General features: G+C 38.0%; 1 protein-coding gene across 2 annotated transcripts in view; it reads left to right on the top strand.

The window, feature by feature from the left end:
• DCTN4 (dynactin subunit 4) overlaps positions 1-19,388 on the top strand; it is a 31,587-nt gene extending 12,199 nt beyond the window's left edge. For both annotated transcript variants that reach the window (XM_082381515.1, XM_082381516.1), the window contains 9 exons: positions 739-846; positions 2,437-2,510; positions 2,744-2,856; positions 3,168-3,277; positions 8,060-8,133; positions 10,825-10,879; positions 11,921-12,028; positions 14,140-14,237; positions 16,757-19,388. In XM_082381515.1, the coding sequence (XP_082237641.1) occupies positions 739-846; positions 2,437-2,510; positions 2,744-2,856; positions 3,168-3,277; positions 8,060-8,133; positions 10,825-10,879; positions 11,921-12,028; positions 14,140-14,237; positions 16,757-16,970 (954 nt within the window). In that variant the 3' untranslated portion in view covers positions 16,971-19,388. The remainder of the gene's footprint in view (positions 1-738; positions 847-2,436; positions 2,511-2,743; positions 2,857-3,167; positions 3,278-8,059; positions 8,134-10,824; positions 10,880-11,920; positions 12,029-14,139; positions 14,238-16,756) is intronic.
• Positions 19,389-19,729: the final 341 nt, after the last annotated feature.

Below are 19,729 nucleotides of genomic sequence, written 5' to 3'. Positions count from 1 at the left end.
ACTGAATGGAAAGTTAATGGCACTTACAGTGAAAAAGTTTTAAAATAGTATGTTTTTTCCCCTTATATGAAAAATAAAAAGAGCTGTATTTATTTTACACATATAAAAGCGATATGTCTGTACATGCATTTTTTTAATGTATGCAGGATATAATATCATACCCGTGTCTGTAAGTGTGTAAGAAAGATATCTGAACTTTAATGGTGGATACCTGTGGTGAGGGGAAGGGTGGACTTGGGCGTGAGAGATAAAAGAGAAGTTTCACTTTTTATTCTTTATGTTTCTATATTGTTTGAACTTTTCACAGTTATCATATATTGCTTTTATGATTAAAATATATTTTTTAAATGAAAATATGTGATGGAGAGTGGGAGAAAATAAAGTATGAAATGTCACATCCTTGGAAGTAGGTGGTCCTCTGGTCATGCAGAGAAAATAGGAGCAGTTGTGAGGGGAAGTAAGCAATGAAGTTAGAGAGCAGTGAAAAGAGAGCATGAAATTTTCAAGCCTTTTCATTGCTCATTTCTTCCTGTTGTTGAGCTTGAAGGTTCCATTTCAATTCTGAAAATAGAGCATGTAATGAAGACAAATTCTCTTTGAAGAAGAGGGCAAACTTGCCCACCTTAATAAATCTGTCTTGTCTATTCATTATATGTCTAGTCAGTGGAGTTGATTAATTTTGTAAGTTTCTTGTTAGCTTTTTCGTGAAACGAATACTGAGTCTTTGATTTCTTACAGATGAACAAACTGATTGAATATTACCAGCAGCTTGCTCAGAAGGAGAAGGTTGAGCGAGATCGCAAGAAACTGGCACGGCGTAGAAACTATATGCCTTTGGCTTTTTCGGTGAGAAATTGGTACAAAAAGGAGTTTGCAATTCATGGATCAAGACCAGTGTGGCATAAGAACAGGGAACGTTTCAGAAAGTGGCCATTGTCCCTAGATTCCTGAACGATGGCTAACAGAAAAAGGTTCCTCAGGTGATAGGTGTCTAAGTCCAGCGGTTACGCTTTTGCCATATCATTAGTTCTGTTTGAGTTCTTTGAGTTTTAAGTACATTTGTGTTTCTTTCTCCATCACACCCCTTTCTCTTCTGATCATTCCTAAAGAGGCTACTGTTTAGTTTTGTAGGCACCCACATTTACAGCTTTCGGATATTACAGAAAGTCAGGAGAATATGGGCGAGTGGTAGGTTTTATCCATATTACCCTGTAGCCCACCCACCTTTGGCATCCTGGTAGTAGTGGTTTCCCAGCTTTAGTTACCATAATTTTTTGGCCCCTTCCAATATTTCTCCAGTATAAAAAACCCTGACTTTTACACAGAGCATTTTTGTGGTTAAATAAGTAGTGCTATATGCAGGTGTAATTTTTGATAGGAATTATTTACAAAAGTCATTCTCTACTCGTTTGTAAACTACCAATTAGAAGCAAGAAATTAGGATTTGGAGCTTTTGCTATTGTCCCCCAAGTTTTATTTGCTCTCACAGAACAGTTTATTTTCTGTGTGTTTGCTTGGAGCCAAGCAGGTTGGCATTTAATAAATAATGTTTATTGAATAGCAATGATATGTCAAGCTCTGTGCTAAGCACTTTATGCATATTATTTTGTTTAATCCTCACAACAATCCTGTGTATTAGGTGGTATATCCCCATTTTACGCTGAAGGGAATGAGACCTGTAAAGGTTAATTAACTTCTTTTACTGCCTCTGCATGAGAATTAAGGCATTAAAACCCTAAGAATTGGTAAGGTTCATATAAAAATATCTAGTTTAGAATTTAATAAAACATTAAAACTTGCAAAGCATCCATATTTGCCAGAGATTTTTATGAAGTCTCAGTGAATTTTTTGAACAATCCAGTGGTATAATCAGCATATGCACTAGTGTATTTAGGAGAGGAATTTGAATTAAATGTGTTATTCTTCCAACTTTCCCATATAAGCTGCCTGCTGTATGAGTTTGCTTCTATCTTATGCTGCATTTTTTGTCTCTGTTGCAACCTGCTGCTATTTTGGGGCCTACAGCAACATACTATTCATGTAGTGGTAAGTTCTCTTTTATGATTCTTGCTAACCCTGAAGAAGTTAGCAGATGATCACTGGTGTTCCAAGAAGACGTTCATCGTGTATCTTAGATACTCAACATAGTTCTGGTCTAAGCCATAGCTTAGATATTCTTAGATTATCACATTTTGCTCATTTTCACTGTATTAATGTAGTTTCAATCTCCATGTTCGGTGCTTTTGTTATTATTTTAAGAGTAAGATGATGTGGGGCTACAATTACTCTCTTTAAAAGAAGCTTTAAAATTAGCTTTTTTTTTTTTTTGGCTTATTTCCCTGAGCTTCTCATGCTGTCCCTCCCAAAATTCTTTATTTTGATACACAGGATATATAAAAGTAGAATTTCTAATAGGAATTTCTGAACTCTGTTTAGGACAAATATGGTCTTGGAACCAGGCTTCAGCGACCACGAGCTGGTACAACCATCAGTACCCTTGCTGGACTTTCGTAAGTTTGGACGTTAAATGGCTTTGAGGGAAAAAGCTGATATCAAAATGAATATTGAAGGAATGTGGTTTTAAAGTTAATAACAGTTGCCAATGGGGAAGAAGATACTCATACTTAGGAAAAACCTAAACAGAAAGAATATTCTACAATGGAGTAATACTTCAATTATTGATATCATGGACTTTGAAGATATTGAGGTGGACCCTTGAGAAATGATGGCTTTTATCTTTTAGCCTTAAAGAAGGAGAGGACCAGAAAGAGATCAAGGTTGAGCCAGCTCAGGCTGTAGATGAAGTGGAACCTCTACCTGAAGACTATTATACGAGACCAGTAAATTTAACAGAGGGTAATTTTATACATGATTCTGCTTTGTTTCTATTTTACATCTAATTCTGTTTTTACTTATATGTCTTGTGATTTGAGGGTTTTTCTTTGAGATTTTTAATAGCATAGTTGTTAGTACTAAAATGAATCATGTAGAAAATAAAATAGATGTAATCATTTGAAGAACTTGAAAACGTCTGTCAAATTTCTGTATTGTAGTTTTTTGAAGAGCACTATTCACAAAGGCAGTGTTATTTTGTGTAATTATCTCATATACGTCTGATTTTGAGCAAGTCAGTGTAAACCAAGCTTGGTTTCTGCCTTTCATGCTAGTGACCACCCTTCAGCAGCGCCTCTTACAGCCTGACTTCCAGCCAATCTGTGCTTCACAGCTCTATCCTCGTCACAAGCATCTTCTGATCAAACGGTCCCTGCGCTGCCGAGTAAGTATTCCTTTCTGTAGAGTTGTCATTTGTGTAAGAGAAAAGCAAAAATAAACACAATTGGCATCTGGTCAGTATCAAAACCTCTGGAATGTAGTAAATGTAGAAAATGCTTGTAGATAACGTTCCTGTGTCCAGGCACTACTTTAAAACTTTCAAGATAAACTTAATCCCCCTAACTCAGTGAGGTAGGTACTATTGTTACCCTTGTTTTACAGATGTGGAAGCTGCGGTATTTGAAGGTTAAGTTCATACTGCTAACCCCTAAAAGAATACTGAAAGAATATAAAGCTTTTAGGCCAGTAGAGAGGGGGAAAAAAGGACTAATAAAAAAAATCAATTTAAAAGAAAGCAAGAAAGAAGAAAAATCAGCAAAAGCCTCTGGGAATCTATGAAACTAACAACAGGGTTTCTTCAATAAATAAAAGAAACATTGTAAAAGAAAACAAAGTATGAAAGAGAAAATGGAAAGGAAACCTTTGCGATCAGTACCGTCCAACAGAACTTTTCTGTGGTGATAGAAATGTTCTTTATCTGCATAGTCCAGCATGTTAGCCACTAGTCACCTGTGGCTACTGAGCACTTGAAATATGGTAGTGCATTTGAGGGCCTGAATCTTTCTAAGATGAAATTCATTTAAATAATCACATGTGACTAGTAGCTCCTGTTATCAAATAACACAGCATTAGATTAGAAGAGACTTACGAGGCCTATCAACCAAACACAGTGTATAGACTTTAATTCCTGATTCAAACACAGCATAGAAAGATAGAAAGGGACCAGGGGAGGAGGGAGGGAGGAAAGAAAAATGTGTGGAACCTTTGGGGAAATTTAAATACTGGATTTTTTAATGCTATTAAAAGAATTATTCATTTTTTTAGGGATAATAATGGTATTGTTATTTTTTTTAAGTATCTTTATCTTTTAGAGCTGCATAACAATGTTTAAGGATGAAATGACATGATGTCCGATATTTGTTTCAAAATAGTCAGGCATAGGGAGTGGGTAAGAGTCTAGGTGAAACAAGATTGGCCATTGTTGCTAACATGTTGCTAATTGTTGAAGCTGGGTGGCTGGTACCAAGGGATTTATAATACTACTCTGTATTTTTGCATATGTTAAAAAATTTCTATATTGAAAAACCTTTTTAGAAAGAAAGGGGCTTCCCTGGTGGCACAGTGGTTGAGAATCCGCCTGCCAGTGCAGGGGACATGGGTTCGAGCCCTGGTCCAGGAAGATCCCACATGCCGCGGAGCAACTAAGCCCATGCGCCACAACTATTGAGCCTGCGCTCTAGAGCCCACGAGCCACAACTACTGAAGCCCGCGGGCCTAGAGCCTGTGCTCCGCCACAAGAGAAGCCACCACAATGAGAAGCCCGCTCACCACAACTAGAGAAAAGCCCACGCGCAGCAACGAATACCCAAGGCAGCCAAAAATAAATAAATAAATTTATTAAAAAAAAAAAAAGAAAGGAAAAGCCCACTTTAAATATAAAGACACATATAGATTAAAAGTAAATGGAGAAATCCAAAAATGGGCAGAAGACCTAAATAGACATTTCTCCAAAGAAGACATACAGATGGTCAGGAAGCACATGAAAAGCTGCTCAACATCACTGATAATTAGAGAAATGCAAATCAAAACTACAATGAGGTATCAGCACACCAGTTAGAATGGGCCTCACCAGAAAAATCTACAAGCAAAAAATGCTGGAGAGGGTGTGGAGAAAAGGGAACCCTCTTACACTGTTGGTGGGAATGTAAATTGATACAGCCACTATGGAGAGCAGTATGGAGGTTCCTTAAAAAACTAAAAATAGAATTACCATATGATCCAGCAATCCCACTACTGGGCATATACCCAGAGAAAACCATAATTCAAAAAGACACATTCACCCCAATGTTCATTGCAGCACTATTTACAATAGCCAGGTCATGGAAGCAACCTAAATGCCCATCGACAGATGAATGGGTAAAGAAGTTGTGGTACATATATACAGTGGAATATTACTCAGCCATAAAAAGGAACGAAATTGGGTCATTTGTTGAGACGTGGATGGATCTAGAGACTGTGATACAGAGTGAAGTAAGTCAGAAAGAGAAAAATATCATATATTAACGCATGTATGTGGAACCTAGAAAAATGGTACAGATGAACCGGTTTGCAGGGCAGAAGTTGAGACACAGATGTAGAGAACAAACGTATGGACACCAAGGGGGAAAGGCACGGTGGGGGGGGATGGTGGTGTGATGAATTGGGCGATTGGGATTGACATGTATACACTGATGTGCATAAAATTGATGCCTAATAAGGACCTGCTGTATAAAAAAATAAATAAAATTCAAAAATTAAAAAAAAAGTAAATGGAGAAAAATATACCATGTCAATACTAATTGAAAGGAAGCAAGAGTAGCCATATTAATTTCAGACAGAACAGACTTCAAAGTAAGGACAGTTACGAGGGATAAAGAAGGGTATTACATAACGGTAAAGGGGTCAGTTCTCCAAGAAGATGTAACAATTTTTAACGTGTATGTGCTGAACAATAGAGTGTCAAACTGTGTGAGGCAAAACCTGATAGAACTGCAGGAGAAATAGATGAGTCCACCATCGTAGTTGGAGTCTTCAACACCTGTCTCTCAGAAATGGACAGATCCAGCAGGCAAAAAATCAGTTTCGTATTGACCCATCGATCTCACTTCTAGGAGTCTACCCTGAAGGTACACCTCTACCAGCCAAAATATATAGAGGTTAAGGTACATCCACACAATGAGTACCAAAATATAAAATAGAATGTACTAATGTGGGATGTATTTTTAAATGCAAAAAGCAGGGTGCGCAGCAGTTACATAACTTTTTGTATAAGAAAAGAGGGAAAATAAATATATATTTAAACATAAAAAATATTTGTGTATGTTCGATTAATAGACTGTTGGAACAGAATAGAGAAAGCAGAAACAGACTCATGCATGTGTGGAAACTTGATTTTACTAAATATGGCCTTGCAGGTCACTGGGGAAAGAATACTATTGAAATTTTGCTAGGTCAAATGAATCTATGAAAAATAAAATAAAATTGGGTCTCTAACTCACACCATACACAAAAGTCAATTTCAGGAGCATTGGAAACTTTAAAGAGTAAATATGATGACCAGTATGTCTAGAAGGAAATATGGGAGAATATTTTTTGTGGCTTCTAGTTAAGGGAGTAGTCAGAAAATAAGACAAACCATAAAGGAAAAGTTATATATTTGACACATTAAAAGTAAAGTTTATACCCCCATTCCAAAGAAAACCCATAAAGAAATGAAAAGGTAGGCCATAGATTGAAAAAAGTAATTTGTAAGGTATATAATTGACAATTAGTATCCAGAATATGTAAAGAAGTATAGCAAATCAGTAAGGAAAAGATACCCTGTATAAAAATAACAAGTAGGTACTAACTTGCAATTTATGGCAGAGGAAATCCCAATACCCAATAAATAGGAAAGATACGCAAACATGTACAGTAATCAGGGAAATGTACATTAAAACTACAGTGAGAAACCATTTCATAGTCATCAGATCGGCAAAAGTTAGCAGTTTGGCAATATCCATCAAAATAATAAATGCATGCACCCACTTTTAGGAAATTATCCTACAGATACATTTATATGTGTGGGAAGTGATTTGCATACAAGATTACTCATTGCTGCATTATTTGTAGTAGCAAAATCAAGGAAACATCAATTTGGGTCTGGTTACATAAGTTATGGAAATCATTACAGTAGGACACAGAGGTACATCTGTGTGTGCTGGTATGTCATTCCAAGATCAATTCAGTGAAAAAGGCAGAAGAATATAAAATGTTCTCTTTTGTGTTATTGTGAAAAAGAAAGGTGATGTATGTGTATACTTCTATGCGCATCAGCTATCTGAGAAAACACATGAGAAGCTTGTTGGCTCTGGGGAGAGGAACAGTGGGACAGGTAACTGGTATCTTTACACTGTTTCTTTTTTATACCATTAAAAAAAATGTTTTAACCGGATGCATGTGGAACCCATTGAGGAAAGTAAGCAAGTAATTGTTACTGTATTTTAAAGCATGAGATCTGGAATCACACCACTTGGATTTAAATCCCAGCTCCAAGTCTTACTGGCTCTGAAGTTTGCACAGATTATATACCTTTCCTGTGTCCCATTTTTATCATCTGTGACATAGGGACAATAATAATTATAGTACCTACACCTACCTCATAAAGTTGATGTGATGTTTAAATTCATTTAAACCAAGAATATATATCTTTTAGGCTAGTAGAAAGGAAATTAAAAAGGACTAATAATAATACAAAAGAAAACAAGGAAGGGACTTCCCTGGCGGTCAGGTGGTTAAGACTCCACATTTCCACTGCAGGGGACATGGGTTCAAATCCTGGTCAGGGAACTAAGATCACGCATGCCGCAAGGCACGGGCAAAAAAACAAACAAAACAAAACAAGGAAGAGGAAAACTCAGAAAAATCCACATCGTTCACACTTAACAAGTCTGTGTTATTATTTCAGTAGTTTTGAAGCACTACAAGGTTATTAATATTTGATAGTGTGGTTGCATATTTCCAGAAGTCCAAAACATCTTTTGTATATTTTGGTTATGGGTAGTATACACTCTATTTCAAAACATCTGTGATCTTGCAGCAAAATAAATCCAAACTGTAGTAAATGCTATGCTTCTGGATTTGGCAGGTCTCTGGATCAGCAGAGTGTGTTCCTGTTTTCCTCTGATACATATTTTTTTCATTTTAGAAATGTGAACATAATCTGAGCAAGCCAGAATTTAATCCAACATCTATCAAATTCAAAATCCAGCTGGTTGCTGTGTGAGTATTTGGGATTGGTGTTTTGGGTTACTGTTTTTTTTTTTGTTTTTTCACTGTGACATGTGCTTACTCTTGGCTTAGAAAAAGAAAGAGAAACTACCTCAGAATAATCTTGCTGTTTTGTTCCTGTTTTGGTTTTGAAATACATACCAGGAAGTTTAAGGCAAATATACAGACACAGAATCCAGGGTGTTATATCAGGGCACGTGATAGTATGGTTTGTGGCAATGTGGTATGTTGCTGGTTGGAGAGTCACTAGTCATTCATCACAAATGATAAAGTACCTCCGTTTGGGAATGATCTCTTAAAAAAATTAATAAAATATATCAGATGGAAGAATATCCCTGTAACAATGTTCATGCTATTTAACTGTGTTCTGATAATGCTTTGTTGAGTGGGATAAAAGTGATTAAATTAGCGTTAACTCACTGAGACTTGTCAGTAGAAGGGAATTTTGTGTATGAAAATCATCTATGAAACAAGAAAAATTAGGAAACTATTGTCTTGACTTTAGGGTGAGAGAGCCCTTCCCAAGTAAGGCAGGAAGCCCAGAAGCCACTAAGGAAAGTAGCCAGCTTTGACGTTAGCAGAAAGATATGAGTTGTAAAAACCAAAATTGACAACAAAGTCCTGAGACGGTAGAGCAAGAAAGAATATTTGCTACTCCATGATAAATAAAAGTTGAATATCTCTGGAATGGGCTTGTTGTGTGGGGATGAGGTAGGGCAAAGGATTTGAACATGTAGCTCACAGAAGAGAAATTCCAAATGGCCGGTAAATATATGGAAAGATGCTGAGACTTGATAGGAAAAATTTTAAATAATAAGTAGTAGTGAGTGCTCATGAGCGTGTGGGTAAACATACTTGCATACATTGTTGGTAGACTGAATTGCTAGTGTCTTTTTTTGGAGAGAGACCTGGAATATCAAGACAAAATGACATAGACCTTTTAACCTGGTAGTACTATCTCAGGAATCTATTCTGTAGAAACAAAGCAATATATAAAGACCAATACATAAAGATACATTTATAAAGATGTATGTTATAACATTTTAAAGGCAAAAAGCTGGAAACAATTTTAATGTCAAACTGATTAACCATTAAAGAAATAATTGATTAAATTGAGATACACTCAGGTAGAATATTATGCAACAATTAAAAAGAAATCATTGGCAGTCAAAATGGCAGAGAAGTGCTGGTCTCATGACTTAGGAGGAAGAAACTAGAAGGGCCAGATACGGGTTCTGGCACTTACAGAATTTGTCTAAACTGATTTCCCTCATCTCTGAAATGGGCATAACACCAGTCCTGCCTCTCTCTTGTGGTTGTTGAGAAGGATCAAATGAGCTTTGTGTTCACAAATGCTTTGTAACTGTAAATCGCCGTACAGTATGTTCTGTTTTCCCAACTGTTATTTAATGCCTGACTGGTTAGGACTACAAAAATGGCATGTGAAGTGTGGTATGAACTCCTTTCTTAATTAAGAATTACACTCATTACAGAAATCCTGAATGGCAGGATGTGCTTTGCATCAATTTCTTAAGATTGCTTTGAAAAAAAGTGCTTTTCTTCTGGAATCATGGCAGAGTCACCGGGGAATCTTAATACATATGTTCTGGTCACACATCAGACCAGCTAAATCCAAATCCTTGATAGTGGGTCTCTTGAATTTGTATCAAGTTACTCAGGTAGTCCTGATGACCGTCATGAAAAATACCTAGTAAGAAGTTAAAATACCTTAATGCTAAGATGCACTCCTACCCCTGCCCACTTGTAGTGTTTCTGCAATAGATTTTGTCTTACGTTAATATATGCACGATAACATTTATGCATGCTTTGTTCCAAGCACTTTTTGCACTATTATTTAATTTATTCTTCACAATAACCTCAAGATAAAGGTACTTTCAATGTTCTCATTTTATAACCGAGGCACAAAGAGGTAAATCTTGCCCTGCTCTTTACAAAGAAGTATCTTGGTATATAAACACTAAGCTGGAATTTGAACCTGGGTTTTGAGGTTTTGAGTCCAGAACAAGCACATATAAGTACAAAATTCTATTGTCTTATTTAGAGAGGTAGTGTAACATAGTGGTTAAGAGCAAGGACCCTGCAGCCAGACTGCCTAGATTTGAATGCTGGCCGCTTACCAGCAAGCTGCTTCTCCCAAGCCTAGTTTCTTCCTCTTTATAATGGGGATAATAGTAATATCTATTTTACACAGTTGCAGTGAAGATTACATGAGTTAATATTTGTAACATACTTCAAATGTTACACATAGTAAGTGCTATATAAAAGTGGTAAGTATGTGGTAGTGTTTTTATACCCCTACAATGTATTATTAAATCAGTCTTGGATCTTGTAACCAGTTGCCTATAGGTTTACAGAAATGAGTTAATAAAAATCGCAAAAAATATATCTAATCAGTATATAAGGTAGAGATATCTGCCATGATGCACCCACATATGTAGGCTGTAAACTAGAGGTATACGTAAGATTTCAGAAAGAATCCATTACCAGTTTGGTTTCATATCTTAAGTTCTTATCATAGTGGTATGATTCTTTAAAATTTTCTCTGACATGTTCTAATTAACGTGAAGAAATCGTTTCTTTGCTGCACTAGCTTTAAAAAAAAAAAGTAACAATTTTAAGAGACTCCAATGACCATTAATGCATTTTTTTATTCACGCATAGCAATTATATCCCAGAAGTGAGAATCATGTCAATTCCCAACCTTCGCTACATGAAGGTTAGTACCATGCTTATTTACGGGAAGAGAAAGAATTAATTGATCAAAGATGTATGCATATGTGTATATGGTGGCTGTGTGTATTTGACATGGGATGCAATGAACAAGGGATAAAGAAGAAAGTTTGAAATAATAAAGGGATTGAGATTTTAAGTGTCCTTAAGCTGGGATTCTTGATAACAGCACCTTTGAAATATATGCAGAAGGAGCAGTGTGCACATTACATTGAGGTAGAATCATGGCAGGGAAAGAAAGGAGATGTTAGACCCCACAGGCATCTTCAGCTCTCCTCCAGCCAGGAGATTCTCCACCACCTCATGTGTGTGTATGTGTGAGATATCAGGAGTCAGCTAGATTTCTTCTTTACCACAGCCCCTCTCTTCTTTGAGGTCCTTATCTCCCACACACAGACACCCCAGTGAATTGCACAGTGTTCTGCAGCAGCGTCTTAGTTCTTTCATGCTGCTCATAAAGACACGTTTATAGTCCCTGTTCATTTTAATTTTTTTTTTTTTTTTTTTTTTGCTAATGTAAAGAGCATACCAAACAAGGGCAAATTATGGTTCAAGAAATCTTAAAAGTCTTTTACAGTCTTGATGTGCCATTTTTTTTCTATGCTAATATATCTGGCTAGCCTGTGGCTCCCATATTTTATTTATGAGGGCTTACTTCTTTTTAGTCCTTAAGTGGCGACCTGGGTAGGTCAAGAGTTGTAAACTTTAAACAATCACTTAGATAATGTGTATTTCTCAGAATTTCTGCATCTAGTAACTGGCCCTTTCTGTGGGATCTATTCGATTTCCTCGGTGAAATAGCAGCTCCAGAGAGTATGTAGACTAGCATGTAAGTAACAGAATAGGAGTTAGTGAGCGCTTTGAGAATGCAGTGATGTAGAGGCACAGGTGGGTGTTACTGTTCAAGAGTAATGGTGGGGACGTGGAGGGCGGAGGGGGTGATGATTTTGTGATCTAAGCATCTAAGGAAGTGGACCTAGGTGGCAGCAGTGGAACATGTCTGAAAGATGCCTTTCCTTTTCCCCAGGAGAGCCAGGTCCTCCTGACTCTTACGAATCCAGTGGAAAACCTCACCCACGTGACTCTGTTGGAGTACGAGGAGGGGGACCCTGATAATATCAACAGCACTGCTAAGGTAGGAACGCTTTGCCTCATCCTGAGTAACCCTGACTTCTCCTGGAGTGGCCTCATTTGCCCTGGCTTAAAGGACTCCCCACTGTCTCATTTTCACATCCAAACAGTCATCAGGTTCTTCTGATTTCACCTCTTGAGTTTTTTTACTTCATCCGCAGGCACACTGCCACTGCCCTTTTTGAAGGTCTCATCATTTCTTACGTGGACTGTGACAGTAGCCTCCTAAGCCCCTGTTTTTTCTTCAGCCCCACTTCCGTGCCAGCCCATCTTCCATCTTGCCACGAGGGTGCTCTTTCTAAGATCTCACTTTGATCATGGCATGCAGCTTGTTTGGTGTCCCTCTGACGTTGGGATGAAGTCCACATTCCTTGGCATAGCTTAAGAGCTCCCTACTGTCCTCACCTCTCTCTTTTCTTCCAGGATGATCTTCCCTGAAACCCCCAAATCTAGCATTCTCGAAATTGTGCCTATTAATGGTTGAGATCCAAGCATATCCAATGGGTCATAAACTTTCATGCTTCTGGAGGACTGCATATGCTATTCATTTTATCTAGAATTCCTCCTTCCCATCCCCACTCCCCATACATGGGCCACACCTCTCTTTCTGCCTGATGCATACTCATTTTTCAAGACACAAAGGAAATAACATTTCCTTTTAAAAGCTGGTGTGCCTCCACTAGATGCCCTCTGCTTACACAGAGTATACATAGCACTAAATATTTTTTTTTAATAGTCAATTTATTTATTTATTTATTTATTTATTGGTTGTGTTGGGTCTTCATTGCTGCACGTGGGCTTTCTCTGGTTGCGGTGAGCGGGGGCTACTCTCCGTTGCGGTGCGCGGGCTTCTCATTGTGGTGGCTTCTCTTGTTGCGGAGCATGGGTTCTAGGTGCGTGGCTTCAGTAGTTGCAGCTCACGGGCTCAGTAGTTGTGGCGTGCAGGCTCAGTAGTTGTGGCGCCTGGGCTTAGTTGCTCTGTGGCATGTGGGATCTTCCTGGACCAGGGATCGAACCCGTATCCTCTGCATTGGCAGGCAGATTCTTAACCACTGCGCCACCAGGGAAGTCCAAGTACTAACTATTAAAATAGGTGATTTTGACTCTCATTGTTGGTTGAGTGAATGAAATGAGGCCTTTCTACATTTTGCTACTTCATGATTCATCTAGTACTTGAAATTTTAGAGCAAGAACTTTTCTCTATAGACCATCTATTACTGACTCATAATTCAGCATGATACTCATAACAAAAGTTGGTAGAGAGGATGCCTGTATCTTTAATTAGCTGTTATTCAAGTTATACTTATTAGAGAATTTATCTTTTTTTTTTACTTCTTCTTTTTAATGATTTCATTTACTAGCATCACTTCCAAAGAGAGATGACACTCATCTGTCCTTGCTCCTTTTTAAAATAACACTAATAAGCTGTGCCAGTGAGGATAGACACAGAAATAAGTGCCTGATGAGTATACGCAGCTTATGGATTTGCCGTTTTTCTCTCTCTTTACAGCTCCCCAGCCACATTTATATCCATAATTAGGAATGTTGTTTACATTGTTATCTGTTAACTTCTAACATAGCAAAGTTGAAGCCTAGTTACGACATAAGGCTAAGTGTAAAGAATGCTTAACTGTTTTTCATGGCCATAAACATACCCAATATCTGCATTTCAGAAAATATGTTGGAACCACTGTTTCACATTATGTTTTTTCTTTTTTAAAAAAAATGAAGAACTGTTTCAGATATACCACAAAGCATAAAGAATAATATAGCAAACACCCATATTCCCCCAGCCCCTTAAGAAATAAAACATTAAAGACACAATTGAAGCCCCCGCATCCTGCCCACTTAAATTCCCCTTAGCAGCCCCAGTGAAGTAAGCACTCACCTGACTTTACCATTCCCTTAAATTTCTTTGTTCTTATATTTTTATCAGAAATGACCGAACAATATATTTGTTAAACTTTTTATAAGTGAAATAATGTATGTTTCTTGAAACTTGCTGCTTACTTCTGCATGTCTAGGTCAGGGCAATACTTTTCTGTATCCCATTGAATGAATGTTCTACAACGCACTGATTCCTTCTCAGGCAGCCCTCTTTGTGTTGCTCTCCAGGTGGTGGTGCCTCCCAAAGAGCTTGTTTTAGCCGGCAAGGATGCAGCAGCAGAGTATGATGAGTTGGCAGAACCCCAGGACTTTCAGGATGATCCTGAGTGAGTGATCCTTTTGTCACACACACACACACACACACACACACACACACACACACACACGCCACAACTGGCTGGTACACGAGGCCCACTCATAGATCTCAATTTTCTTATCTGAATTTTTAAAGTAATTTTTTCTTCCTATTTATAAAAATAATTACTATAGAAATTTGGTGAATATATATTTATATTTATCTATAAAACCATGAAGAAGAAAATAAAATCTCACCACCAGAGATAAGCACCATTAACATTTCCATCATTGGGATCATTCTATAAGCACAGTTTTCTTAACCTATGTTTCCTGTGTTAAAAAATTTTCAAGTGTATGATTGTTAATGGTTGTGGACAGGATATAGTATTCTATCCCCAAAGATTTACCATTGGATTTGTCCACCTGCCCCCCAACCTTTCCCTCTTAGAGCAACAGATTTTACTCTCTCATACCTAATAACTGAGAAGTAAAAAACCAAACCTTTCCCAGAAGAGGAATACATCAGTCAGGTTCCAGTCTAAAAACAGAAGTCACATCAGTTATTTGAACAGAGAGAATTTAATATAAAGACTTGTTAACTGGGTAACTTCAAAGGTTAAGAAGAAATCTGAAATATCCCAGAGATGGTAATTTTATGAAGCATTTACCACTCCGAGGGCTGAGGGAACAAAGGGAAATGGTTTAAATGATTCAAATTTAGAAGCTTGAAGGAGGAGCCCCATGGAGCTGAAACTCAGACCCCTGGGAAATGGGAGCGGGGACACTGCCTGACTGGTGCTGGCGTCACAGGGTGCCAGAGGAGGGGTGGCATGCTGAAGCTGGTTATGCAGTTGGAAAACCTGGATACTGCCACTTCCTGAGTGAAGAGGCATTGCCGGACTGCTGCCCACAGGCGCTGCCTGCGGACAGGAAGCTCACCGGGAGGCCTCTGGTCTCCGTTAGAGCCCCTAAAGGGAGCCTGGGAAGGAGCCAGCCTACCAAGCAGAAATGCGGTTAGCAGAATCCTGTGTCACAAAGCCGGCTGCAGAAAGTGGGCTTGGAGCTGAAAAGCAATAACATGTAATACACTGGTGTAGGGAATATTTAAGGTTTTTTAACAGAATGATCAAAAAGCTCCCTCCGCAAGATCCCGGAAAGAAGAAATAACATGGGACAAATTAGAAAAACAAAGTGAGGGCAAAGAGGAGGTTAGTACAGTGATTACCAAACTTGGGTGAACTTCAGAAAGCACCAGCGTGGGTGTTTTGTTTTAATTTTTTTTTTTTTTAATTCTGTATAGAGTACCGGACCCCACAGCTTCTCTTTAACAGGTCTAGGTAGGCACCAGGAATCTGAATTTTTTTAAAAAAAGCTTCCCAGGCATCAGTGGTGGCCTGGGAAATTAAGGCTAGAAAAACTTTTTCTTTTTTGCTATTTTTGAACTGAATTTTTAAAGTGAATCTGATGTAAGTCAAAGGTTTGATTAGTTACTACAAAATGATTGTGTTAGTATAATACAAAATGCATTCTCTATAATCCTTGCTTTATATAAATTATATTAATTTAAGTACAGAAATTTGTTAAGCCAAGGTGAACTTCTGGAAAGATCATTTGAGATAAATTCCAGTCAGATTACATGACAGATTAATGAAAGATTGAACTAATTATATTCCACATTATTGTACTTTTTAGGACTTCCAGATATCTGGAAATTATTAGTACTAATACTGGATAATATGTAAATATTTGATTTCAGTAACTTTTCTTAAAGTAATTGAGTATCATCTGGATAGTAGATCAAGTTCTGTTTATTTCATTGCCTTTTGACTTTTTGAAGCTAAGTTATTTAAACACAAACTTCAAGTGCATATCAGAAAACTGAAATGGAAACTTCAACTAAAGAGATTCTTTCCTATTCTAAAAATTCCTAATTTACAGACTCTATTTACAAAACACACTGATTTATGGTATCCCAGAAATTCCTTTAAAGCTCCAAGTTAGCATCCGTCTATATCCTACAGAAATAATACCATATGTATATAAAGGTTAATGTGAAGGGATGTTTATAACAGTGGAAATCGGTGTATACTAATTATGGTCACTATGCACCCATTAAGTAGAATGGAGAAGACCTATATATACCAGTATGGACAGGTGTTTGTGATAAACAGTGAAAAAAAGCATGTTACAGAATAGTGTGTGTCCCTTTTGTGTTGGTTAAAAAAGCAGAAAAGTGTAAGTGCACAGAAAAATATTTGGTAGGTTAAGAGCCAAACCGTTTACAGTTGTTCTCTGTGTACTGAAGAGGAAAATAAGAGGAAAGACTTACTTTTCCCCATTTAAAATTTTTATGACTATATTTTACTGTTGTAATATTAAAAAAATAAGGAGGTCAGCATTTTGCTGAAGAAACTCTTCATTGTTGACAAACGGGATGGTGGTCATATCTTGTCAACAGAGATTTCCAGTGGGGCATAAAATGACTGTGAGTCTAACAGGCTTGGCTGACTTGTGACCTGCCTAATACTATGCTTATTTCCTTCCATAGCATTATAGCCTTCAGAAAGGCCAACAAAGTGGGTATTTTCATCAAAGTGACGCCACAGCGTGAGGAGGGCGAAGTGACCGTGTGCTTTAAGATGAAGCACGATTTTAAAAACCTGGCCACCCCCATCCGCCCCATCGAAGAAGCTGACCAGGGTACAGAGGTCATCTGGCTCACCCAGCATGTGGAACTCAGCTTGGGCCCGCTTCTTCCTTAAAGCGTTCCACTGGCGGGCCGATCCCACAGGACAGTATCATCACGAACCCGCGTTAAAATGTGGAAGCCGCTGCTTCGTTAGGCCTTGTTTATAATGATGTACCCGTGCACTACTGAATCCTCTTCCTAGGAGGTTGGGGGCATAGGCAAGGCATTAGGAACACAGGGTGACTGCTGTTCCTCTGGCCCTCTCTTCTGTTAGCACCCGTAAGTCTGTGTCTCCCTCACTGAACCCTGCACGTTGACTAACAACAGCATAGTTCCATCCCAAGAAAGGGGGTGGCTGTTCCTTGGAGTGGCATTCGATTGACCACTTGAGAAACTGACCATACTATCTCCCGATCTGATCTCATAAAGGATCACAGTCTCACAGATGAAACTTAAAATAACCGAAAGGTAGGCCCGCTATTGATGACCCAGCATTGGTCTCAGTATACCAGCTGCTTTTTGCATTCCACTAGATATAATCTAGAACTCTAAACATATCCCTTCACTTGCCGTCTTGGCTCCCATCCATTTGACAGGATAATAGAATCGTCATGTTGTCTTTAGTTTTGTGATGATTGGAAAAACCTGTGAAATAGTTAAGGCACCTTAATTTGCCTTCTTTTAAGTGAATATAGGATACTTATTTATTAATTGCTCTTAAAAAATTTCTTCCCAATAGAATACAGAACTTTTTCTTCTAGGAAGATTTTGAGAAGCAAGCAATTACATGTCATGTCAAGGGGGTGGCAAATTCTGTTCGTTTTAACTGTTGCCACAATATCCAGGGACTGATGCTGCCGCAGCGAGCCAGGCTTTATGTCTTACTCCCTACGCTTCTCTTCGGCTCGGCCTCTTTAACTCAGTAAGTTGTTCTGAGTACTGGGGACCTGGAAAGAGCCCAAAGAAAACTTGGTGGACAAGTTCACTTCTGGAATGCAGAAACATTTTAAATGTTAGATGTTTATCATGATCTGAACTAATGTTCTTTCCATTGATTCGAAGGGGAAGTTAACATTTTGTAATCTCTTGAATCCAAAACTGGATATTCAGAAAAAGAACCTTCTCCCTTCCTGCACTTAAGACTTTTATCATACGGTTTGTCAAATAAGAGCATTTTGACCATAAATCATAAAGAATACTTGCCTAACAGCACACATGCTGTTTTCACTTGGTACCCTGGAGTTGGGTTGCTAACCTTAATTTCTGTGATGTTTTCTCAACTGAGACTTGACAAAGTAGACCACCACCTGCACCACATTTTCTGTAAATGTATTGTTAGCAAGCAGCCAACAGACTTTCGGGGAAAGAGAAATTTCCTGTTTATTCTGGTTTTGTTTTTAAGTTCAAGCCTTTAGTTTAAAAAAAAAAAATTAAAGGTATATATAGTAATCTAGAGTACAGACAGGACATAGTTACTTTTCAGCTCCCCTTGGAAGATAAAAATATTTAGGAAGCCTCTGAAAGACACTAAATACTACTCTTTAAGATCAAGCCAATATTATGAAACAGTATTCCACAGAGTAATATATATGCTGCGGTATAAGAAAAAAACACTCATGTCTCCAATATTTTGACAGTAATAAGGCTTAGCCTGTTAGGAGTTGGGGCAGGGTGTTGTATAATGACACCTCTGCAGACTATAGAAATTGCTTAACTTTTTGTGACCCCACAAAGTGTCAAATTAATTTTTATTTCACTCCCCACTACAGCCTCCTGTGATGTGAGTGCTCCGTATTTGCCAGTGGAGGAGATGAGCCTCAAGGTAGAGGATAGCTTCCTATGTTTACACATTTGCATAGACTACACACAGTTACGTGTTTATGGCATATAGCTGGTGTTTGTTCCCAGAAATAATGATGTTGAAGTAATGGGTCTCATCACCCCCATGTGACACAGAAACACAAGAACACTTTTGATCATAGAATTTTTTCCTCAGAAGCCAAATTAACTTGCAGAATAACAGAGCCATTGATTTAATGGTTCCTCAAGATAGTTTTCAGTGCAAGCTGGTACTTCCGTGTGTTAGTAGAAATGGTTCAGTATCCGTGTGTTAGTAGAAATGGTTCAATACCTGCAGCTGGTGAATTTGGAATTTTATTTGTTCCTTTTTTATGTTCGATTAGGTGCAAGATTTTTAAAGTATAGTCAGTGTGCACCACTGCAGGCAAATTAGATGTCATTAGCACTAGAAACTACAATTTTGGAAGCTTAAAGCTAAGTTAATTTGAATTTGTGATTTGATTAGCCCACCAGAGTTTTCTTTTCAAACTGTTTAATGAGCTAAATGTCATGCATATTTGTAAAGAAACAGCCTTTTTGGTTCCTTTTGGGAATGAGAGGCACTCCTTGGTCTTTATGAATGACAGGTTACTGTTTTGCCTGATTGCTTAACTTCGTGTGGTGAAATAAAGCAGAAAAAGCTTGAAAAGTGTCTTTTGTTTGGTTTCATGAAGACTGATTGGAGTAGCATGCCAGGGGTGGAGTTAGGGTTAGCATGAGGGTCAGTGGGGCATACTCCCTTCTTCCATTTGTCTAAATGAACTAAGGTAAAACCTCAAGGTAGTTCACTATAACATTATATAGATAGATGTTGCTTGAGCTCCTTCTGAACGTATTATCAGAACCAATATGTAAATGTTATGTTGTTAGGACTCCACCAGCTTTTATCCTGGGTCATTGCTCCCAAAGATATCCTTTTAAGTGTACAAAGTGGCCCAGCCCTCTCAGGTGGCCACTTGTCCACTTTCATCTGTACTCAACTTTTCCCTCCTC

This window comes from Balaenoptera borealis (assembly GCF_965194805.1).
Source record: "Balaenoptera borealis genome assembly, chromosome: 2".
NCBI lineage: Eukaryota > Metazoa > Chordata > Mammalia > Artiodactyla > Balaenopteridae > Balaenoptera > Balaenoptera borealis.
This window is presented reverse-complemented; position numbering and strand designations above follow the sequence as displayed.